The sequence below is a fragment of the Sinohyriopsis cumingii genome, chromosome 3 (assembly GCF_028554795.1).
Source record: "Sinohyriopsis cumingii isolate HCF-2022 chromosome 3, ASM2855479v2, whole genome shotgun sequence".
Lineage (NCBI taxonomy): Eukaryota > Metazoa > Mollusca > Bivalvia > Unionida > Unionidae > Sinohyriopsis > Sinohyriopsis cumingii.
Window position 1 is genome coordinate 76074325 of NC_142963.1, and position 26760 is coordinate 76101084.

Here is a 26760-nt window from a genome sequence, read left to right on the forward strand (position 1 = left end):
GGTCACATTCTTAGAATAAAATTATATTAAGGTTTGGCTAAAGTCTTTTATTTCCTAATATTTTTTAAACCTCTTGATTTTCTTCACGTGACAAATAAATATGAAGCTAAAACAATTAATTATCAGATCCTTTTGACCACACATTTTACTGTTCAGTTATGGGATCAACATGCAGGCTCTACTTTTTATTTTTAAGTGGAAACTTGCCAAAATCTTTGAAAGTACAATTAGGACTTTGATTAAGACATCAATATAAACTTTAACTGAGACAATAAATCTTTTGGTAATGAAATGTATTGCAGCATCAGAGAAGAAATATGCATCAATAAATTTATACAATCCTTGACAATGAGTACATTTCTTTTATGTAGCAATAACATAATTATTGTACTGGTGATCTCTGTTGTACATGTATTTAATGACATGTTTTGAATGCATTTGCATAAATGAAAAGTAAATTAAGGCCAGAGTTTAACTTGAGCCTACTACAATTTGGCTTTCTTATTACTCATAAAGATGAGGATATTGTCCTCTTCCTTGGCTTGGAGCTCTAGATAGTTTCCAGTAAGCACGTTTTAGCATAAGTTACTTCCCTTTAACTCTATACCATATTATCATAACTGTTTATAGGAAGGTACAAATTTTAGACTTTACTGTTTGAAATTCAACAGTAAAAATTGTTTCCAGTCTATACTGAAATGTTTATTTAAATTTTCTTTTTATCATAGTGGTGATGACATTAAAATATTAACTTAAGTTACATTTAAGAAGACATTTTTTAACTAAAAATTGTCTCTTATCTAATTTGTATATAAAAATAAAATTTTAAAATATGTGACTGATGATATGCAATTGTTGATCTTAATGTGATAATGGACACAATGGAGAATATTAGTTAGCTTTGGGAACTATTTATTGAGAATACATGTGCAAGGCCAGTCCATCAAAGGTTAACCCCTCAGCTGAAGCTGGTACCCAGTTTCATTTAAAGGTCAGTCCATTAAAGGTTAACCCCTCAGCTTTAGCTAGTTCCCAGTTTCATTTAAAGGTCAGTCCATTAAAGGTTAACCCCTCAGCTTTAGCTGGTTCCCAGTTTCATTTAAAGGTCAGTCCATCAAAGGTTAACCCCTCAGCTTTAGCTGATTCCCAGTTTCATTTAAAGGTCAGTCCATTAAAGGTTAACCCCTCAGCTTTAGCTGGTTCCCAGTTTCATTTAAAGGCCAGTCCATTAAAGGTTAACCCCTCAGCTGAAGCTGGTACCCAGTTTCATTTAGATTTTCTGATGCTGGTCATGTAACTGCTGAATTACGTATATGTAATTTTAAAAAAGACCTTACATTCAATAAAAATAGTAAAGAAATTCTCTGAACCTGTGCAAAAACCTCTTGGAAAATGTCAGTCTAAAAGCAAGTTCATATCCACTTTTCAGTATTCATTTATTTCATATCCTGTTATGTTCTTTGTTTTAATTGTAATTCTTTTTAATAATTTCTTTATTTTTGACATAGTTTAATTTATTTCTGAACCACAAAGAATACTTATGCAGGTAAATGTTGTATATTTGCTTTATAATTAGCCTCCTGTATTAACTACAGTTTCTTACAGTAAAGAATTGGTTTTTCATTCATATACTCAATGAGTTGAATGACAATCTTCAGAATAATTTGGCTACTTTCAGAATTTCAAATTTGACAAAGGAATTCAAAGGAGAAGATAAAGAAATAATTAAGGCTGTAAATGGTAAGAATTTTTCACCAACATTATTTTGCTTCAATATTTTCAGACACATGGACTATTCAGTGTAATGTATGGACTATTCAATGTAATATATGGACTATTCGGTGTATTTCATGGAATCCAGTGTAATTTATGGACTATTCAGTGTAATTTATGGACTATTCAGTGTAATTTATGGACTATTCAGTGTAATTTATGGACTCCAGTGTAATTTAAGCAGCATGTTAAGAAATATGTACAATTAAACATATTTCCTAGCAGCTACAGTGGCTTAGTGGTTAACATACCTGACTCCTGACCAGAATGTTACAGGTTTGAATCCTATTATTGGATTATCCTGTGTTAGTTACTGTGGTGTTTTTCTTGGGAAAGGTACTCTATTTTAATTGCCTCTGCAGTAAATTACTTACTTTTATTTCCATGCTGTACAACACAAGACCAAAATACAGAAATTTATACATCCCTAAAGTTGTTTTCTTAATGTATATTCCATCTTATATTATTTTGGGTAAATCAAATTTGCATCAAAATTATTTTGCTCTTAAAATCTGAAGAAAATTATTTGTGAAATTTTAGTTTAAGTTTAAAAATAAATGCACTTTAATATAGAACATGTATGACATGTGTTACATCATTAATTTAGTCATGGTGTACAATTTCAGGTCTGTCATTAACCATCTATGAGGATCAGATAACAGCCCTTTTGGGACACAATGGGGCTGGGAAAACGACAACAATGAACATACTGTGTGGCTTAACGGGGCCCACTTCTGGATATGCTACTATATTGGGATATGTAAGCCTTCTTTTGTTGCTTTGTATGATGGTTAAACATTTTGATTTCTTGATTCTGTTATAAGTCATTCTGATGATTCTGATATTTAGTAATTGGAGATAAAATATATGTTAATTTAAATGCATAATTTGTACTCTAATTACGTTATACCATCAACACTTAAAGCATGCTGTACTGCATACATGAGTGAATAGCAAGTGAAGCAATGCAGTTAATTAGGTTGTGTTTTATTTTGAAACTTTGTTTAAGATGGAAAAGAATGAAGTTCTACATAGCATACATGTTTGATTCTAGCTAAGTTTGTTTAAAATATATACCATATTTATTCACTTATAAGTCCAACTGAAAATTGCACAGACCCAGATATGTGGTCACATAATGTGCTGACAGATCTGGGTCTGTGAAGTTTGCTTGGAGTAATCAGTAAAACAAACAACACAGACCCTGATCTATCAGCACATTATGCCATGGCAGATCAGGGTCTGTATTGTTTTCAATTCACCTCGAGTGTATATAGTAGTATTATAATGTAATGTTGACTTTGTCATGATGGTAAGATTAAAAATGGAATCATTATGCCCACAAAACCAGAATATCAACAGCGGGACCATAAATCCTTATATTATAAGACAGCCCCAAATAGCTGTGTCTCCTAAATCATTGTAATGTAAGACTTGATGGCCTCAAATAGTTTTATCCCCTAAAAATTTGTATCATAATTTCACTTAATGGAGAATACAAATTTTCATGGACCTCATAAATGCTACCATCCACAATTTGAAGACCAAATGAAATTTTCTGCTGCATCTGTGAGTACCAGTCAAGGTACCCATGATATCCCATTTCCCATCAGAGACATGTCTACAAATTGGAACACCGGTGAATTTTTCTGTATCTGTAAGGACCTATTGAGGTATCCATGAGATCCCATTTCCCATCAGAAGACATGTCTACAAATTGGAACACCAGTGATTTTTGCTGTATCTATGAGTACCTATTGAGATATCCATGAGATCCCATTTCCTATCAGAGACATTGCCACAAATATGAAAACCCAGTGAGTTATACTGCATCTCTGAGTTCCCACCAAGTTCCCATTTCCTATCAGAGACATGTCTACAAATTTGAATACCCAGTGGGTTATGCTGCTTCTATGAGTTCCCACTGAGTTCCCCTTTCCTATCATAGACATGTCTGCATCTTTAAGCACACAGAACAATGACTGATGTCTTGTTGTTGTTTGGTTTATTTGCTAAACAAACAAAGTAAATAACCAGAAAAATTTATAGCACAGTGTACTCATGCCTAAAGGCCAGTCAGTGGACACTCCAAAAACTAAAAGTGTAATAAATTGGAATTAAAGAATCTCAAAATAGCAATATATTTAGTTTTAGTGTCTGTTACATATATCTGGTTTAATTTGTAGTACTTAAATAAATGAAATACTTACAATGAAGACAATTTTGGGTTTTAGTGTTCACTCAAGCTGAGGGGTTTTATTAATACAGGTCCTAAATAATGTATACTGTTGCTTTTTAGCTATGCAGTTTGGCTTCAATATCCAGTAATGGCAACTCTAAGGGTTCCCCAGTGTCATCCTGATATATATTCGCATCATTCAAATACCTGGGTATGAAAGAGTACTGTATAGACCCACATATAAGTTGAGTCCAAATTTAACCAACATAGATTTGCTTAATGTGCTGGCAGATCAGGGTCTGTGTTGTTTGTTCTAGTGATTATTCCTAACAAACTGCATAAAACCAGACCAGCCAGTGCATTATGTGAACATATCTGAGTTTATGCAGATGGTCCAACTTAAACACATGAGTATATCTGAGTTTATGCAGATGATCCAACTTAAACACATGAGCATATCTGAGTTTATGCAGATGGTCCAACACATGAGTATATCTGGTACTTACTACAGTTGTCCTTCGCTTGCTTTTATAGGTAGCACTATAGCTACGGTGCTGTGGTTTATAATTGCCCAGTAGCAAAGCATTAACATTAGTCATAAGTAGTCTGGAATACTGAATTATTCACAAGTATACTTGTATACTGATTTAGTCACAAATAATGCTGATATACTAAATTAGTTACAAGTATGATGATATACTAAATTAGTCACAAGTATGCTGGTATACTAAATTAGTCACAAGTATGCTGGTATACTAAATTAGTTGCAAGTATGCAGATATAATAAATTAGTCACAAGTATGCTAATGTACTAAATTAGTCACAAGTATGTTGATGTACAAAATTAGTCTATAATCTGAATCCCCTGTTCTTAAAAATTTAAACTCACCCATGCTGTTCCACGGTGTGCCATCACATCTTCACAGGACTGTACAATTAACCCACATATCACTTTTTTAGGACGTATCCAAAGCCAAAGACATGAGTCAGATTCGAGGCATGACAGGCATCTGTCCACAGCACAACATCCTCTTTGATGAGCTTACCTGTGTCGAACACCTGAATCTTTTTGCAGCCATCAAAGGAGTTCCTCCTGAACATGTTGAACAAGAGGTACAAATTTAGAACATTCTTAAATGAGCTTTTACCCACAAGTTATTATTATCTCAACTGGCCATACTTAGGCCATGTGTCAGCTTGTGGTCCTTCGTTAGTCGTATGGAGTACATGGTGCATTGTCCATTCACAATTGTTATTTATTACATATTCTAAAAGGCCACTCATCTAAGTTCGATAAAATTAGATTGAAAGCATACTGGAAGGAAATACTTCAATTTTGTTCGAATGATGCTGATCTGCAATCAAATATGGCCACCATTACTGTAGTACAACAATAGTTAAATGATTAATCTAATCACACCATCTTGGAGAGGCTAGTAAACAGGTGACATCATTGATCTTTACAGTTATGTATGGCTGTAGATACAAAAAGCATGGTCTTATTTTTATTTGTGACACTGTGTATAACTAGTGCAAACTACTCACGTCGACTGAAGTAATTTAGTTTTGAAGGTAACTGATATATGTGAGAGAGACTATTTTTGCCATTACATGCATGTAGGTAGGTCATATTAGGCATGTGACTAATGTGCTACATTGATGGCATAGAACTACATTATAATATTTTTTGGAAAATACAAATTTATGAAAATAAAGAATGGAGTAGAAGTTTAGGAATTTTAAACAAATACTGTGCAGTAATAATAACAAAAATGAATACTATAAATACTGTACAGTAATAATAACAAAAATGAATACTATAAATACTGTACAGTAATAATAACAAAAATGAATACTATAAATACTTGTTGATGAGTTGATTCAACTGCAAACTGCACAAACCCAGATCTGCCAGTGCATAATGTGCCAACAAATCTGGATCTGTGCAATTTGTTAGGACTGAAAACAACATAGACCCTGATCAGCCAGCTATTATACAATGGCAAATCTGGCTCTAGGTTGCTTGCAGTTTCACCTGACATAAGTAATTATGTACAATACTTTCATTAGTAAGGAAATGTTTGGACAGCTACAGTATAACAACCCATAAAACGACATTTTCACCATCCCAAGCAAGCATTTCACTTCTCCGAAATTGGTTTGTAGGATTAACTCTGTCCTGCATTTATCTGTATGTTGAATTCTTGATTGCCTTGAATTGCTGTATACACCGAGGGCCCTGATGGACAAGACACGGCCTCTGGTCATTCCAAACTAAATGGACTGTTTGACCAACAGTTTACTTAGGCACTCATTTATGCTTGCCGCTTTCAAATGAAGCAAGCAGTGACACTAAAAGTTGTTTTGATGCACTGAAACTTAAAACTAATGTGGGTGTCCATGTTTGTGTACAAAAAAGCACAATAATGTTGCTGGCAAATAAAAGATTTTTTGGGGGAATAATACTTATTTTTGCAACCAAAATCATACTGTACCATTGTTTCTGTCAAAGCTGAAAAGGTAAATAATTAAATATGTGAATGCATGTTTAAGTGCAGGATTATGATCAGATTTATTATTTCTTTTGCAATGTTTTAAAATTCATAATTATGCTGAAAATCACATTTAATAATTCTTTCATTATTTTTTAAAGTCAGTATTTATGCTGCAAATTGCAATATTTAGCAATTCTTTAATTTTGTCATGATAGCAACATACAGTCATAAAGTACAATTCACAAAGGTCATGTAGGCCATCAATATCATCTATTTAATTTTGATTACACATACCTTTAAATTATGTTAATTTCACTTTATTTTCATCCTCATGTGTCCATATCATGTGGAATGTCATTTTATAACAAATGCTGAGAAAAAACATATGGTAAAACCAATGTTAAAGTACATGGATAATTTTGAGGTCAGCATAAAGGTGTGTACCAGTACAAGCCAGGTTGAATGTCATGCACTCTGATGTCACAGTAAAGCTGCAAGTGTTGAACAAAATTTGTATTAAACTGTTATTTACTATGATTAGACCTGATATTTTTGTTCTTGATACATTTTTGTACTAAATGTCATCTACCATTATTTTTTATGACAGTTAAGGTGCAGAGCATTCAATAGTCCAGACTGAATAGACTTTGGTTAAACTATTTTAGTATTAAGTTTAAGAACAACAACTAATATTTAATTTTAGTTGGGTAAATGGACCTATATTATCAAATTGACATACACTTAAAGAAGCAGTCAAATCTCAATTGTTTGATGTAAAAGTTGTTGTCTTCAAGAATGGACAAAGAAGTAAAAATTGGTGTTCAGTATTTCTTTAGTTCAAAAATTGCCACTTGACATTATTTATTTTCATTATTACTGGTATTATTTCATCAAAAAGAAATAATATGAATAAAAAAATGTTTGTGAATATGAATTTCCACACTAAATTCACCCAAACTATTATGTTTTGTATAACATTTTGATTTATACAGCAGTCCCTCACTGTAAGGTCTTTCATTAAAACACCATTCCTATTATAAGGCATGATCCCATTTCATTATTCAATAATAGAATTGTATGTAGTATGTACTTCATTATAAAGTGATTTCACTATAAGGTGCTTTAAAAATATATGGCTGCCATGGGTGGTGTTATAATGAGGGAGTGCTTTACACAATATATTTTTTAGTGTAAATATGTCTATAATTTGGCTTTCTCCTCACAGGTGAAGATTGCATTGAAGAATGTAGATTTGGAAGGTAAAGAGAATGTACAGTCAGAAAATCTGAGTGGTGGACAGAAAAGAAAGCTGTCACTTGCCATCGCATTGATAGGAGATCCCAAGGTACAGTAGTTAATGAAAAACTGGGTTCATTTACCAAGCTAGCTCTATTATCATATCTTCTTTCTTTTAAAATGAATTTGCAAAAGAAAATGATAAATAATGCAGCCAAGGAAATCACTTAAGTATGGTTACATGCTTAAATAGTCAGTCCACCATAAAGCTATAAGTACTTACATAGCCAGCCCCCATTAAGCTGGAAGTGTTTAAATTGTCAGTTTCCTTTAAGCTGGAAGTGCTTAAACAGCCAGTCCCCCCCTATTAAGCTGGAAGTGTTTAAATAGCCAGTCCCCCCTCCATTAAACTGGAAGTGTTTAAAATTGTCAGTTCCTATTAAGCTGGAAATGCTTAAATAGACAGTCCTCCCATTAAGCTGGAAGTGCTTAAATAGACAGTCCTCCCATTAAGCTGGAAGTGCTTAAATAGACAGTCCTCCCATTAAGCTGGAAGTGCTTAAATAGACAGTCCTCCCATTAAGCTGGAAGTACTTAACCGATTCGGCCCCGATCCCGTCTGTAGGCGTGATGAGGCTGTACCCTACTTTGAAGCCCTGCAGCATCAAGGCCATTTAAGATAGGCCAACGTGGATGGTATTAAAAAAAAGCAGACAGATATAGCTCTAAAATGATATCAAATAATCTGGAAGTTCTAGTTGCACTACAAAATACAGTTAAAAAAAGCTCATTTTTTGGACCCGTTTTTTTTTCACCCAAAATTCGCTCGAGATCGGAATGCAATTTTGTGTCCGGATTTTAGACCTTTTGGCCTCAGATCTAAGGCATACCGGTCTTAACTGCACACAGACAGGTGAACAGGTGAACCTTTGCAAAAAGTAGGATAAGGTGGGCATTTGGAATAAATTGCGGTCTCCATACGAAAATGATGGGTCTATTAAGCAAAAAAAAAAAAAAAAGAACTCCAACTTTTACCCTTCTGCTCATGCACAAGCAAAATAACCAATGGAAATTGATGTTTCTAATACAACTAGGCATTATTCTCATGGATAATCTGTTGAAAACCGCTGTATTACAATGTATTCAGAAATAGCACCCCAAATCTCGTTCCTACACACATTTCAGGCAAAAATGACAAAAACCTCTGGGGCCGAATGAGTTAAATAGTCAATTTCTCCATTAAGCTGGAAATATTTTTGTATTCTAGTAGTCTTTATTATAAATGTGAATCTAGTTTATTGGACAATTTCACACCATAATATGTCTGAAAATAATTTACTCATGAATTATTGCTGACACAATGGCTGACTTAGCCATGTATGCTGCTGGTAAATACTTGAAATGTGGGAGGGTCTTTTGTTGACACTTCATTTACATCACTGGCAACAACTTTATTGTATGAAGTCACAAAGTACACTGTGACCTTGACATTTAACCAATCAATACACCAGAGTTCATTAATAATTTTTACAATATGTTTTAGCATTGTGTATTCATTCTCACAATCAGTAAAGAATTTTCAAAACTAATATTATTACAACTTGAGCAGTTTGAATATATGAATTTGGAACTCCTTGGGGGGTCTGGAAAGGTTTTGGTCTGGAAAAGGTGTGGAAAAGGTCTAGAATCTTTTATATAAATTTGTGGCAGGAACCCTGCTGAGAAATGTGATTGGTTACTATAGCAGCACATACTGCAAATCACTGGACAGTGTTTATCTGCCAAATAAAAATAATAAAATTGTTTTAAAAGAGACTATATTATTTGCCAGCTCCATAACTGCCTACTATAGCTAATTTATGCTAGGTTTTGGAATTTCATTTGAGATCAAACTTACAATTTAAATTTTTAAAATTATTTAAAAATCTTTTCAGACTAGAAACCATAGAATGTTTGCAAAAGAACATTGACTTTTTCAGGCATAGAACAAGTTCTTGTTAAAATCAGAATTAAGAATTAGTTGTAAAGTTCAAATAAAGGTAACAGGGTCTCTATACTTTCCTTATAAATAATTTGCATGTATGGTAAGATTTCCTTGAAACTGGTGGACTGGCTTCTATAACAACAGGGATGCAGATAAGCAATGACCAATTTGCCCATAAGTGGGTCAATTGTTCAAAAGTGGGTCAGTAGGTTATATAATCAAAGTTGAATCACATGTAAAGCTGTCCTTATCCTTGTGGCAAGCATCTTTCGGAAAGGAAAAAAATGTGGCTTATAACGGAAGTGAACCTATTTACCCATGCATGTTGAAATTATGTAACAAGGGAGACAACTTGTACAGATCTCACTGCTAATTGTATTACATAATCAGCTAAATGACTACATATTCTTAAAAAATAGAAAAAGTTCCAAATGTTATATAAAGGTATTCTATTTTTCAGTATTAACACATGCATGATAACTTATAAATACTCTTAACATGCAACCCCACCAGTGACACTGAAAATTCTATACAAAAGATATTTCTTGTTTTATTGGTTTTCTTTATTTGGTTCAACAGATTTTTGACAAAACTGTAAACCATTCCAGCTTTAAAGGATATATATATATATATATATATATATATATATATATATATATATATATATATATATATAAAAAATGGAATTAAAATAGCCTCTTCAGAACGTGAATCACAATTTTGAAGACAGAATTATTCATATTTTTTTTATAATTTGCCACCCTCTTCAGTACCTTATAAAGCACGGGTAATCTTCGTGTTGATGGATTTATGATAAAAGTGGATACCAGCTACGATTAAATTTATAAGAATGGATCGACATCCCATCAAGGATGAATCGTGTAAATTTAAGTCACAAACCTTGGACCAATTTGCCTTTAGAGAACCTTTTTTATCTTCAAAAATGTCAGCCACTTTGCAGTGGAAAAAATATTTTTGCTTTCCTTTTTTGTCTATAATAATGTTCCATATCATTTGTTGACCAACATTTTCCGTACTTATAATGCTACAAAATATTCCAAAATAAAAGAAAAATCCTAGCATGTTGCTTCAAAACTTAAATGGTCCAATGTCCATATTGCTTTAGTGCCTCAAAGAAATCTAGATAGCACCCTGGAAACATGTGATCCATAAAATGAAAAAGACAGACTTTTAAATATGAGGATCAAATAAATTAATGGGTCACTTCTTGCATCAGATTTTAAAAATGAGAATCAAATAAATTAATGGGTAATTTTTTACACTAGATTTTAAAAATGAGAATCAAATAAATAATTGGGTCACTTCTTACACTAGATTTAAAAAATGAGAATCAAATAAATTAATGGGTCATTTTTTACACTAGATTTTAAAAATGAGAATCAAATAACTAAATGGGTCACTTCTTACACTAGATTTTAAAAATGAGAATCAAATAAATTAATGGGTCATTTTTTATACTAGATTTTAAAAATGAGAATCAAATAAATAAATGGGTCACTTCTTACACTAGATTTTAAAAATGAGAATCAAATAAATTAATGGGTCATTTTTTACACTAGATTTTAAAAATGAGAATCAAATAGCTAAATGGGTCACTTCTTACACTAGATTTTAAAAATGAGAATCAAATAAATTAATGGGTCAGTTTTTACACTAGATTTTAAAAATGAGAATCAAATAAATAAATAAATGGGTCACTTCTTACATCAGATTTTAAAAATGAGAATCAAATAAATTAATGGGTCATTTCTTACGTCAGATAATATTCTTGGATGAGCCCACAGCAGGGATGGATCCATATTCCAGACGACACATCTGGTCACTGCTTCAGGAAAAAAAGGCTGGCAGGATTATTCTGCTGACAACTCATTTCATGGATGAAGCAGATATTTTGGCAGGTAATTTATAATGTCATTAACATTTATATTTTGAAATGAACATTTGTTGGGAACTTAAGTTATCAATTTTTTAAATAAAAAAATGGTTGTTTTTTTTAGTATCTGAGCAAGTTCTTAGGAATGTATGCATTCATTACATGTCAAATACCTTTTATAAGGTTGTAATATTTATGGTTTAAAACAATCCCAAAATCTAAAACAAATTGGTACACCACAAGTAAAAATAAATTTAAAAAATTTGCTTTCAGTGATATAGACTATTTTTATAAACACGTAATTGTGATTTAAAAAAGTAGGCATGGACTAACACATTCCTTTCAGTTAATTGATTCTGACAGTGGGGTGTACTCTCCCATACTGCAAAGTTTCTTTGGATAATTAATAAATACAGGACTCTCTCACTATAATCCCTTCATTATTATAATACAGTTTATTTTTAAAAGGCTAGCATGGTATCCATTTTGTTATGTAGTTAGACAATTTCACTATAGTGTGGTATATTTTATGGTTATCATGGATGGTCTTATATTGAGAGAGCCATGTATATAGATTAAAGGTTGTGTGTTCAGGAGTGTATACCATATACTCCCTGATTAGTGCTCCCACTCTAATTAATGTCCCCTCCCCTTTTTTAAGAATGAAAATTTAATACAAGAATCATCACCCTTCTTTAATCCATAAGTGCAATACAGGAATTAAGTAGTGCTTTTTAATACCCCTCCTCTTCGGATCCAGGATTACAAGAAAATGTTGCAGCAGTCTGATCACACTGTTACAGTGTCTATATCAGTGTATAAATTACTAAAGTCAAAGGCACGCAAAATGACACCATAGCTGGGCAGCAAATTCAAAGATTTAACAGCCCCACTTCAACAACCTGCAGAGTGGAAAAATGTGTTGATCAATTGATCCTTGTTGCTGTGCTCACATTTACCATAACATAACTCAGTAACTGAAAGACCCAATATGTGCATGTTGCCATTATAAAAGTACATCAAAAGAACATGACACATGACTTTGCCTGGCTCCTCAGTGGGAAAATGTGCCGATATTTACAATCATTGAATTCAGAGGCAGAAAGACCTAGGGATAAATATGTGGTCATTAAAACAGCACATCAAACGAACAACTTTAGCTTTCATTATTGTGCTTCAATAAACACCCCCTTTTGGAAAATGTAATGCCTCAAGAGTGTTTTATTAACGAGTATATGGTATAACTAAAAGTGGAGATAATTTGTATATGTGACTGAAAGTGGAGATAATTTGTATATATGACTGAAAGTGGAGATAATTTGTATATATGACTGAAAGTGGAGATAATTTGTATATATGACTGAAAGTGGAGATAATTTTTATATATGACTGAAAGTGGAGATAATTTGTATATATGACTGAAAGTGGAGAAAACTTTTATTTGGAGAAATACAGGAAAAAAATATTTGAGGATCTGAGTACATCTGAGTACATACATGCTAGCTTTGCAGCTGACAGGTGTTAGCACAGCTATATAAAGATATTTGAAGCATAGAAACCATCATTCAATTTACAAATTTGCAATACCAAATTGTTCTCCTCCATTCTGACTTCTTTGAAACTAATTGTCAAAAATGTTTTAAATGTTTAGTTATTCTTGGTTTAATAACAGTTGCAACATCCTATGATAACAAATGTATCAATGTTTCTAGTGTTTTATCACAGCTCTTATTCATAAAAAACTGTATTTGTGACCAATTAGAAAATACATTACATATTTTCATAGTTTTGTCAGAACTGACTTTAATATTATGTCAATATCACTTATGTTTTCCAGATCGCAAAGCTATCATCAGTAATGGCCATCTCCGTTGCTGTGGGTCTTCCCTTTTTCTTAAAAATAGATTTGGAATAGGATATCATTTAAAGTGAGTTACCATTTTTATTTACCGATTTGCTATTTTAAATATAAGAATTTCTTCAGCAACATTTACTGAAAGAATTAGAAATATAAAGTGACCGACTAAAACATTAAATGCAAAAAAATTATTTATATGACACTTTAGTTTTAAGCTACTAGGATATATACTATGAACTCAAATATGGTTACGGTCCAACAGCAAACAACATTGATCCTAACCTCTCATCACATTATGCAGGTTAAGATCCATGTTTGGTCTTCTTATTACTCCTAACAAACTGCATAGACCCTGATTTGCTGCCACATTATGTGATGGTAGGTCTAGATCCATGCAGTTTGCAGATGGGTCAGACTTACTGGTATACACGATTACATATGGTAATTCACAACCATCCATATATTACCGGTTTACACAATAACATATGGTAATCCACAACCATCCATATATTGCCGGTATACATGATTACATATGGTAATCCACAACCATCCATATATTACCGGTATACACGATAACATATGGTAATCCACAACCATCCATATATTGCCGGTATACACGATTACATATGGTAATCCACAACCATCCATATATTACCGGTATACACGATTACATATTGAAATCCACAACCATCCATATATTACAGGTATATACGATTACATATGGTAATCCACAACCATCCATATATACTTGCACAATCCTTAATGTAAATCCAGTAAATACTTGACTGTAGACACCCTACTTCAGAAAATTAATGTTGATAATGATGATAATGATGATGATGATGATGGATTGATGATTAATATTACAGCATGGTAATGAAGCCAAATTGTGATGTAGATAAAGTACACCAGGCTGTTTCATCCTATGTTCAAACAGCACAGGTATCAAGAATCCATGGCAAGGAACTAAGCCTGATTCTTCCTCTTCAGGAAGTTGACAAGTTTGCAGGTATGAATAAAATTTTGAATAAATGATTGATCAGCATATATTCTGATGATGCCAATAGTGTTGTCTTCTTTTCTTCAAAATATTACAAAATATATTTGAGCCAATATAGTATGTTTGTTTTGAATTCACTGACAATAATGTTTCATAATTTTCCCAGGAAGAATACTTGATATGCCGTAGGTTTTTGAATGGGCAATTGTTGAATGTACATTAAATAAACAATTATTGAATGGGTAATTGCTGTATGTACATTAAAAAAAATTATTGAATGGATAATTGTTGTATGTACATTAAATAAATAATTATTGAATGGGTAATTTTTGTATGCAGATTATGTCAATAATTATTGAATGGGTAATTGTTGTATGTACATTAAATAAATAATTATTGAATGGGTAATTTTTGTATGCAGATTATGTCAATAATTATTGAAAGGGTAATTGTTGTATGTACATTAAATAAATAATTATTGAATGGGTAATTGTTGTATGCAGATTTATGTCAATAATTATTTAATGGGTAATTGTTGTATGCAGATTACAAAAATAAGTATTGAATGGGTAATTGTTGTAAAAAAAATATGAATATTTTAGTTTATAATAGGCGGATGAAATTTAAATAGTGCAACAAAATTAAAGACGGTATGATTACTGTATAAGAATCATGGCAATGCCAAAAGATAAACTGGACATATTCTCATAACCTTTCATTTACACACACACACACACACACACACACACACACACACTTTATATTCACTGAACTGAATTATTCCAAAATGAGTAGTACTTTATAAATGGCAATGATTCTTTGATAAAAAAAAATTTATGAATATATACTTTGTCCATTGCAGGATTGTTTATTAAACTTGATGAGAAAACAGGAGATAGGGAAACCTATTCAGAGTCATTAGGTGTTGGTAGCTATGGTGTTTCCATGCCAACACTTGAAGAAGTCTTTCTGAAACTTGGTAAGTTAGAAAAAAATACAAATAGCATTCAGAACCTTGTATGATATTTTTTTACTTCTAATTCATATGCAGTGAAACCCTCTTGTAGCATGATGGTCATGGTCCACTGGGTATCATCAGGCTGTGTAATCTCCTGTAACATGATGGTCACTGTCCACTGGGTATCATCAGGCTGTGTAATCTCCTGTAACATGATGGTCATGGTCCACTGGGTATCATCAGGCTGTGTAATCTCCTGTAACATGATGGTCATGGTCCACTGGGTATCATCAGGCTGTGTAATCTGCAGTAGCATGATGGTCATGGTCCACTGGGTATCATCACAGGCTGCGTAATCTGCAGTAGCATGACATTTCAGTTAACTAAAGAAATTTATGAAATACATTTTACTTCCTGTTTTAATATTCAAGTTCCATAACTGATGGTCATTTTTATTTAATCTAAAATGAAAACTGTGTAAAATTTGCATTACAGAGGCATGATTTAATTTGAATTGTTTTAAAATGTAATAAAATTTTCATCTTTTCTTTTGTAATAAGTAATTGCACTTGTATGCATGTTTTCAATAATTGTTTTGTTTGTACCCCACAATTTTAATATTTTTCTTGACTGTAAATTAATATACTTTTAAGTACATGTTATGGGATACCATGGTTTTTGCTATTGCTATGTGACCATATCATGAATTTAAAGTACCAATGAATCATCCTTCTATAAAACATGAATATTATGATCTACTAAAATCCACTCATTTGCAATACATGTTCCCCAGTTTGCATCTACTTCATAGAAAGAAGAGAGTTGTAATCAGAACTTTCACTGTCTTTGGTTTTATGTCCCTTACTGAGTTTGAATTATTGATGCTATTTGAAGCAGAAGTGTGCTCTGATTGTGTAATTTGTTATATTTACAGAGGGTGATCGTGAAGACATTAATTTGTCAGATTTAGCAGAAGGAATGAAATACACTTCTGATGGTAATAAAGACATCCTAACACAGAACTCAACAACTTCAGGAAGTAGTTCAGAGGTTGATACTGAACTTACCACTTCCAATGAATTTGCCAGAATTTTTTCATCACCTGTGGATAAAGATCAGCAAGCATCACAAAGATTTTGGGCAATGTTCAGGCTTCGATTTCTCCAAAATATTCGAAGCAAGGCAGCACTGGCATTTCAGCTGATCATTCCAGTGATGCTGGTTATCCTTGGTCTGGTACTAAATAAGGTTTTACAAAAGGGAGTGAACTCTAATGCCAACAACCCTAATGCTCTGCCAATTTATCCATTTTACTATGCCAGATCCAGCTATATCTCCAGTCAGAAAAGCTTGTATGGACCAACACCAGCTCTCCTGATCAATAATTCAGCAGGTGAATGATGTCAAAAATCTAAATTGGTACTTCTGGTAATGTTATGGTGTATTAATACCCTGCCAAAAATGCAGATCAAGATTTGCTGTCTCATAATGCACTGACACATCAAGGTATATACTGTATTTATTCCATGATAGGCCCAGGTGCCTGCATATTAAATTGGTTAAAACGTTGGGGTGGGCCTATTATCAGGCAAAGATATCCTTAGATGGTAAGTATATATTTGCCAAAAGTTTGTAAAAATTAGCAGTATTGCACCGTGGAGCTTACAACCCAACATGGGCTTATCATTGAATATATATTGAGTATAAATCAAGCAGCATTGCCCCTGATTTATCAGCACATTACACAACAACACATATGAGTCTGTTTTGATTATATCATGCACAGGAAGAGTGGGGTATACATAAAGCTAATGGGTTTTTTCCAGATGACTTGGCATGTGATCCAGGATTTTTACAGGTTAAAAAAATCCAAATCAAATAGCAACTTAGTAAATCATTTTTAATTGCGAACATAAAAGGGGTATTTAGAAAGTTCTGAATATTAGTGTACTGTACAGCAAATTTCTTAGTGATCAGTATCACAGTGCATCCTCTTGACATACTGCCTATGCACTGTACCATATACTTCCTCAGTCTGATTATCCAATTATTAAATGGCATTTTATGTTCACTGCATTCATAAACTGCATTTTATGTTCACTACATTCATAAACTTCATTTGCAACTGCATGGTGGATTTCAGATAGTCAGCCAAAGAGCACTTGGATCTAAATCAGGACAGTTACTGGAGGAAGTTGCAACATTTGGTTGCTGTGCTTCCTTACAAAATCTGTAAATATGTTGGAATTATTTCACCAGTGTGTTGCTGTGGCTTAGATCGATACATCAGGTACTGATGGATGGATGGCAACACTTTGAACACTAGCAGAGTCCAGTATTGGTATATTGATGACTGGGTCTTTTCTTTTGCATCAAAATAATGAATTAAAAACACTTAAAACACTCCCAACAGTCCAACAATGTCAAGTGGTTTGTGGTTTCTGCTTTTGTTCTCGGATCCAAACTTTATTATTAAGGTAAATCCACATTTCATCACCTGTGACAGTCTCATTCAATTGTCTTTGGTTACTCTTTTCATATTTGGTGATTAGATTTTTGGTGATCTCAACCCATGTCTGTTTTGATCAGCCATCAACAAATGTAAGACCCATCGTGTGCATGTCTGTTTTGATCAGCCATCAACAAATGTAAGACCCATCATGTGCATGTCTGTTTTGATCAGCCATCAATAAATGTAAGACCCATCGTGTGCCTGTCTGTTTTGATCAGTCATAAATAAATGTAAGACCCATCATGTGCATTTCTGTTTTGATTAGCCATCAATAAATGTAAGGCCCATCGTGTGCCTGTCTGTTTTGATCAGTCATAAATAAATGTAAGACCCATCATGTGCATTTCTGTTTTGATTAGCCATCAATAAATGTAAGGCCCATCGTGTGCCTGTCTGTTTTGATCAGTCATAAATAAATGTAAGACCCATCATGTGCATTTCTGTTTTGATTAGCCATCAATAAATGTAAGGCCCATCGTGTGCCTGTCTGTTTTGATCAGTCATAAATAAATGTAAGACCCATCATGTGCATTTCTGTTTTGATCAGCCATCAATAAATGTAAGACCCATCGTGTGCAAACCTTTTTGAGCTTCATATACTTCTTCAGTATGTTAAAACAAGGTGATGACTTAATGCCAGCGATAAAAGAGATATTGTCCAGCATTTTCTTCACTCAGAGCAGTAAATTCCCACTCACAAATCAGACAACATTCTTCCCGATTGTGAGTCATCTTCCATGTATTTGTGACCATATTTGAAATGATGAAAACACTTAAAAATTGCATCTGCAAACTTCTTCCATGTTGCCTTAATATCAGTCAGAGAGAGTAACCAAAGAGCACCTAGAGTTTATGGGATGCATTTTGCTCATTAACAGAATAGTTCTCTTCTTATATTTTTAGATCACTATCATTTACCGATGTTACATGCATACATCTGCTGGGTCTGGCATGCCACAAATTCAGCTGCATATCAATTTAAAGAACTTTTTTTTGTCTATCATTTAGCTTTAAATTTATTGACAGGTTCAAAGAAAAAGTTAAAACAAAATATTCAGAAGTTTTTAAATACCAGTACATTTCATTGTATGATTTATTTTCCCTGCAGTAATTTAATCATATTTTGTAACTTTTCTTATTATGGTTTTCTCTCAAATGTTTCCAATTATGGTTTTCTCTCAAATGTTTCCAATCAATGCCCTTTTTTTTTCTGTCTAGGATCAGTGGCCAGCAGTTATTTTCTTGGAAACATATCACAGCTATATCAGACAGAGAACTTCAGCTCAACAACCTCACTTCTGCAAAACTATCCCCATTACCTAGGACTAGATTTAAGAAAATTAGACTTCAATATGACTGTGAGTGACCTTTTTTCACTGTACTCAATCTGTGCTTACGATATCTTTGTTAGTAATCTTTCTGAAGACCAAAGCACTTAACATTTCTAAGTTCATGGAAAACACTATATTGCATCCAGCAGTGTTTTGTATGATTTTCCAGTAATGTGAATGCTATTTAAGTGCAGGAAATTGTATAAGAATTTCTTTGTAAATAATATTACTGATAAATGTATACTGTTTTCTGACTACAGACTAGTGAATCCTTGCTGATAAATGTATCACTGTTGTCTGGATACATACTAGTTTCCTTACTGATAAATGTATCACTGTTGTCTTTTTTACCGGTAAATGTATCACTGTTATCTGGATATAAACTAGTTTCCTTATGGTATCACAGAAAAGTTGTCTGAATACAGACTAGTTTCCTTACTGATAAATATATCACTTTTGCCAGAATACAGACTAGTTTCCTTCCTGATAAATTTATCACAGTTGTCTGAATACAAACTAGTTTCCTTACTAATAAATTTATCACTGCTGTCAGGATATGGACTAGTTTCCTTACTGATAAATATATCACTGTTGTTAGGATACAAACTTGTTTCCTTGCTGCTAAATGTTACACTGTTGTCTGGAATGTTCAGAGTGATAAAAATAGTCACAATGTTACTTTATGACTACCAATAAGACCATGGTGCAGAGTAGTTATTGGTGCTTTGTTTGGCAATTTGGTGTTATTACAAGAAAGAATAATTAAGTTCAGAAACTTTCATGTGTTTCAAAGACTTCACCTGTCATGATGTAAACTTTCAAATCTACAACACCAGAACAGAGTTGACTTAGTAATATTGCATGTCATTTTTAGTAATTGTTTCCACTGTAAATGGTAGGTTTCATTATGTGTAGTAGATAGTGTAATGAAATACAAACAATACAGCCACTGGTGTCAATGACTCCACATCACCCATGAAATATTCATTTTTAAATTGTTACAGTGAAATTTCTACAGTTCTAGTGTACTAGGTTTTTTGTTGTCTTTTTAAGGTGTTTCTATTGATATATGTAACAAATGATTTAATTTAAATAAAGAATATATTCCTTATAAAGGAATTGACTTTGTTATGCCAAGTACATGGCTGGCAATCAGTTGTCACATACTTTCTTGTTCCTGTTGATAGTTTTAAATTCATCTTGGAGTGAATTCTTGTGTACAATGATATTGTAGATCATCAAATAGTAATCATTTACTTCTATGTCATTCTTAAAGAATTCTTTCCTTTTTTCTTTCTTTCTATCCTTTCTAATAGCAACTTTCTTATAATAGAATGTTTCTGCCTTAGTGAGCATAGGACTTACTCAAAACAATCAGGATAATACATACAAACATGAAAAAAACATGAATAAAATAAATATGAATAAAATAAATAAATGGACATTTGACATCACAGCTTTGTAGCAATAAATAAACACACACACACACACACACTTAGAATCCATATTTTACATTATTGTCCATAATAGCAAGCATGTATACATATTTTGCATTATTATTCTTGATAGAATGCAAAAGATGTTATATTTCTGTACATAAACTTAAAACTTAAAGTTACATGATGTAATACAGCACACCTATGATAATGTACATGATAGTTAGTATTAGTTATTTGTTAGTAATAATTATTAATGCAATCATTAATGTAATCATTATTCTTCTCAATACACCTGCTTTATGATATATATAAAAATGTTATGATGCTGTAATATAATCAATGTGTTTGATGTGTACCTCTCATTTATATTTATCTTTATAGACTCTGAACTGCTCTTATTTGGCTGAATACAATGACAGCGCCATTCATGCCATTCCAGCTATAATCAACTTGATGAGCAACAGCCTTCTGAAGGCAGCTGAAAATTTGTCTGGGATTACAACTAGTAATGCAACCATTGGTGTTACCACTCTGCCATGGCCAAGTTTGGAACAAAAGCGAGGATTTGACCCTGCTGCCTATTCATCGTCACTTGTGCTGGCTTTAGCATTTGTACTCATTGCATCAGGTTTTGGGATTGATGTAGTCCAGGATAGACAGGTGCTTGCATACTGAGAACAAAGACTTTTAACAATTAGCAATTTCGTTTACAAAGGAAAAGTATTCCCTAAACATTATGCTTTTGACAATTTGGCAGTTTTATGGAGGTGATGGATGTAAAGAGGTTTAATTAGAATGTATGAAACGCTTTTACTTTTGTTTAATACAAATATGCAGACATTTCTTGGACTTATTATTAATCTTTGGCCTACCAGGAAATGTATGATATATTGATCATGTTGGAATGAATGTGGCTGAACTTAACTACATAATAACTGGTTCTTACCAATTATTTTTAACTAGTGCATTTTTTGGAGACAAAATACACTTGAATTCATTTGTACAGTGCTCAGAACATAATTTAATTGGAATTTTCTAGAAATGAGAAATGCTATTCCTTTAATAAATTTACATAATAAATTTAATAAATTTCCTGGACTAGCAATTTACTACTTAAAGTTGTAAGAACTCATTTTATGGTATTTAAATAAATTTGCTAAAAAAGGATGCAACAATCACATTTTGGTAAAAATTGAAGAAAGTCAGGTCTACAGTCTGACTATACATCCCCATTTGTTTGTACCTCCTTACTGATTTCAATAATGGAAACCTTTAACGTGATAAAAAAAAGTGAAAGAAACTTAGTCAATTCATTCATTGATTTACAGTTTCTAACCTGACTGTGAGTAGAGTGTCCCTAACACCATTATCGTCTGCGCATTTCACACTTAATGGAAATTTTTAATATAATAGACAGACATGCTCAAGATCCATTTCCAGTTCCTTGAAAAGTCCATTTCCTGCAAAGGGGTTAGTGCACAACTACAGATGTACATACATAAATGTACATACATATATGTTGTCTGCTTCCAATATTTACAATGTTGAATCAAGCAAAGGAAAAGAATGACAACAACAAATTTGTCTTTCACTTGGATTTAACAAGTGGCTTAATTTCTATGTTCATGTGTGCAAATGGATATAATTCCAAATTCTCAATTTTATGGTATTTTACAGAATTATCTGGAAGTTACCGAATAGGATGAACTATGCCATTATGTTGTCTGATGGAAATAAACTAGTCCATAGCGTACGCAATATGGTGCCGTGTTAGTATGGAAAGTCTGTTAAGCATGAAAGGTGGAGGGGATGCCAGTATTAGTGCCCTTCTGGTCACGGTCAAGTTAGAAATTTTAAATCAATGATTCAATTGACTTAGCTCTGTGCACTCTTTATCACATTAAAACATTTTTGTTATTGAAATCAGTAGTGGGGTACAAACAAACTGGGATTTATAATCAGACTATAGATAAATATAACAGTGGTCTGTCACTATACAAACCCTTGGTATGATGCCACATTTCAAATAACACTGGTACAGTCATCAATCCGAATAAACTGGACTGACTTAGTTCTGTCTTTTCTACTAATTTTATTTCACTGAATTCAGTTATTGACTTAGATGAAAAGGAACTAGAATATAGTTTGGCTTTGTGTACATTATACGTTACATGTGTAAGATAAGACAGTATAATATGGTCTCACTTATACCACACTTCAAAGGTTTGCATGAACAGCAAGCAATACAGTGAGACAGCACTGTGTTCAAACTGATAATGCCTTTGTATTTCAGGTAAAAGCCAGAAGCCAGCTGCGTATATCTGGGGTACCAGTCAATGTATACTGGGCCACATTCTGTTTGATGGACCTCATCAAATTCAGCATTTCAGTGGTCTTAACCATCATTGTTGTATTAATTGCACAGGTGAGTAGACTCATGTTTTTCATCAAATCTATTTGTTTATATTTTCAGCAGCTGATCTGTCTGTCTGCTCATTGGTCTGTTTATTTCCCCCACACTATCCATCTCTCTGTCCCTAAGACTGTCTGTATGTTCATCTGTCCATCTGCAAGAATGAACTTACCAAATTAATTGATCTTTGGCTGGAGGAAATGGATAATGGACATATGACTGGGATTGTTTTCCTTTACTTCAAGAAAGCCTTTGATCTTGTTGATCATGAAATTCTGCTGCAAAAGTTGAACTGTTACAGGTTCAACAATCCTAAGTCTTTAAACTGGTTTAGATCATACCTAAACCAAAGGTCTCAACAAGTAAGCATTGGCAATATTAGCTCTCAAACTCACACAATTCATTCAGGGGTCCCTCAAGGCTCAGTTTTGGGCCCTCTCCTCTTCCTTATCTATATCAATGATCTGCCATTAAATAATAAATACACAAAATATAGATTTGTTTGCAGATGATGCAACCTTGTATACATCTAGTTCTGATACTGTAGTTATCCAAATGAGATTAAACTCAGACTTTATTCGAGTCCAAAACTGGGCACAACAAAATAGGATAGTAATCAATGAAGGTAAAACAAAATGTATGATTTTGGGGACATCACAAAAGCTACACAAGTCAGGGGACCCAAAACTATCTCTTTGAATAAATAATCATCCATTAGAAAATGTCAAACATGAAAAGCTTGTAGGTTTGACCGTAGATAATAATTTATTATGGAATGACCATATTGATAAGTTTTTTAAAACACTGTCATCCAAAACTGCCCTACTCAGCAGAATCAAGAAATATTTACCTATGGAAACTCTAAATTTATGCTACAAGTCATATATTCCAACAATGGATTATCGTTCAAATGTATGGGGAAACTGTGCTAAATCTGAGCTTGACAGAATTTATAAACTTCAGAAACAAGCAGCACGCATAATTTTAGAAGCATCTAATTGATTATCCCTCAAAAGCATTATTTACAGAACTCAAATGGTTCACAAAATATGACAGTAGATTTTCACAAGGCAGTTCTTTTATATAAATGTCTACATGGAACTGCACCAGAGTATCTTCAGGACTTATTCAGGCCTTTTGCAACACAATGCCAGTTGAGATCAATATCACATGGAAACCTTCTAGTACCAAAACCAAGAACAGAGCAATTTAAAAAGAGCTTCCAATACTCTGGTACAGTTCTGTGGAACAAGCTTCCACTACATGTAAAATCTGCTGAAAATATTAGAGTATTTAAGAAGAGATATCATGAGGATACTTTTAATATATAATGGGATTTAGTATTTTAAAACGAAACATGTTAAAATAAACTGCAATTATTGCTATCGTCATATAATGTGCATTGTTATACTCTCCTTAGAGGGCCTCAAGGAAGAATAGTCCTTGACTACTGAGTCTCCCTCTATAAATAAAGCATTATTATTATTATTATTATTATTATTATTATTATTATTATCTGCCTTGCCTTTGTGTTTGTCTCTATACCTACTTATTATTCAATCTTTTGCTTTGTTTTGTTTTTTTTTCTATCCATTTGTATCAATCCAAATATGTCCTTAAGTCTGTCTTTATCTAATTATTTTTTCTTTTCCTTCTGTCTTTCTGTGTGCTAACTTGTTTTCTGCATTTCTCTCTCTCTAATAAACACCTAAACTGAACTGAATTAGCATATTGTCAGCAGTAATAGATGACCGTCTGATACAGAAAGACTGTATAATGAATCAGTCAGTAATAAACAAGAAGGTTCACTTTTTATAAGGAGGAGTTTTGTATACAAAACATAACCATACATATTTTTAATATCTTTTTGTCTTGGTTACAGGTTGAAAGTTTGAAGCCAGGGGGTGCCATGTTGTGTCTCATCCTAGTCAGCATCACCTATGTAATGGACAACATCCTTTTCTCTTATGTCTTCTCCTTTCTCTTCTCCAAGACTGAGACTGCCATGGCAATCCAACCAACAATCTTCATAACTGTAAGTTGCATGGCAGCCAATATGGCATCCAGTCACCATGTCTAATGGATTTATGTAGTCATCTGCTGGTGAATATATTGGATCATTCCAGTGCTCCTATAGCCATATTTCATCATCATGCATTTACATGGCTTATAAATTTACATTTACCTTCTTTATAGATTTGAATAATGTTATTGAATAAATACAGAAATTACATGCATAAAGATTTTAAAATGTACTTGATGTAACTCATAACTCCTAGGAATTGCACATGCAAGCATACTTTTACTTCATTAGTTGTCTTTTAAGACTGCAGAGCATGGAGCTTGATTATGAAAATTTGATACATTTTCATCAAAGAAAGTTTTCTCTAGAAACATATATAGTACAGAATATAACATTACTATGCATGTAATAATGGCATACAAAAATTGAGAATATGCAACATTGCAAGTAATGTTTTGATTGCAACTCCTTATACCCTCTAATTTTTCATATAGAGTATGTTTTGTATTACTAAACAGTTGCAAATATTGTTTTTCAAAAGAAAGTAATAATTCATGTTTTGCCCAATAATTATTTGTACAGATAAAAAATAGCTGTAAAAATTTAGCAAAATTACAGACAATACAGTATTTTTTTTTTATGCAAGCATGACTGTTGTAGTTTTTATTTTCAACTTGAAATTTGCTGCAAAACAGCATTTATGATCATATAAAATTGTTTGTTTATCTCTTCATCCCATCTGTCTCCAGGGAAGGAATTTGAATCTAAAACAATTGTGTACATATGCAGACAACCACCAGTCATATCCAAAAGATTTGAGTTCTGCAGTTCAACAATGCAGGAGTAGTAATTGTGTGACATTACCTTCCCAAGCTGAGCTGAAAAGACAGGATTGTAAAAAAAAATTGTTTTGGGGGAAAAAAAACATGGGGATAATTCTGATGTGTTACAGTTAGGCTCTGGAAGTCTTCTTCTTTTAGTTATTCCAAGTACTGAACAAAAGCTGCTGTGGTTCAAAGTTTAGAGAAGCCACATGCATATACATATGTATATATGTATGTATATGGTTTAACACCATGTAAACAGTCAATACTGGCTACACGGTATATATTAAATGGTAAGTTTTTACAAATGTAAGAAAAAGAATTATCAAAAGAATGAAGGTTATAAAGATAAGACCTTCCAAATAGTTGTAAACATATAGTACAAAAAGATAAAAGGCAGGGATGTATAAACTCAGTAAAAGGTACATAATATATAATATGAAAAGATAAAAGGCAGGGATGTATAAACTCAGTAACAGGTACATAATATATAGTACAAAAAGATAAAAGGCACAGATGTATAAATTCAGTAAAAGGTACATAACTTTAGTGATAAATGTCAAGATTATAAATAACTTAGGGTCATCTTCTTGTTATGGTGCCTTTGATTTTGCTATTATTATCTAGGAGTTGATTGACCATGATGTTATCACCTGGATCGAGTAATTAATAACATAAAATACGAAAATAATGGATGGAATAACAGAAATCTGAGCAGAGATATAGAATAGAACAACACGAGTCCTTGTATGTAAAAAAATAACAATTTAATAAATTTTATTAACAAAATGAAATTAAACATGACATTCAATGTCTACACTTTCCCTTAGAAATAGAATTA

General features: G+C 32.7%; 1 protein-coding gene across 1 annotated transcript in view; it reads left to right on the forward strand.

The window, feature by feature from the left end:
• LOC149803137 (cholesterol transporter ABCA5-like) overlaps window positions 1-26760 on the forward strand; it is a 95843-nt gene that overhangs the window by 37689 nt on the left and 31394 nt on the right. Inside the window, exons 6-18 of the mRNA XM_089952758.1 lie at window positions 1679-1740; window positions 2400-2533; window positions 4913-5065; window positions 7673-7792; window positions 11448-11586; window positions 13399-13489; window positions 14289-14428; window positions 15282-15398; window positions 16312-16770; window positions 19108-19247; window positions 21041-21319; window positions 22953-23084; window positions 24955-25107. Coding sequence (XP_089808884.1) covers window positions 1679-1740; window positions 2400-2533; window positions 4913-5065; window positions 7673-7792; window positions 11448-11586; window positions 13399-13489; window positions 14289-14428; window positions 15282-15398; window positions 16312-16770; window positions 19108-19247; window positions 21041-21319; window positions 22953-23084; window positions 24955-25107 — 2119 coding nt within the window. The remainder of the gene's footprint in view (window positions 1-1678; window positions 1741-2399; window positions 2534-4912; window positions 5066-7672; window positions 7793-11447; window positions 11587-13398; window positions 13490-14288; window positions 14429-15281; window positions 15399-16311; window positions 16771-19107; window positions 19248-21040; window positions 21320-22952; window positions 23085-24954; window positions 25108-26760) is intronic.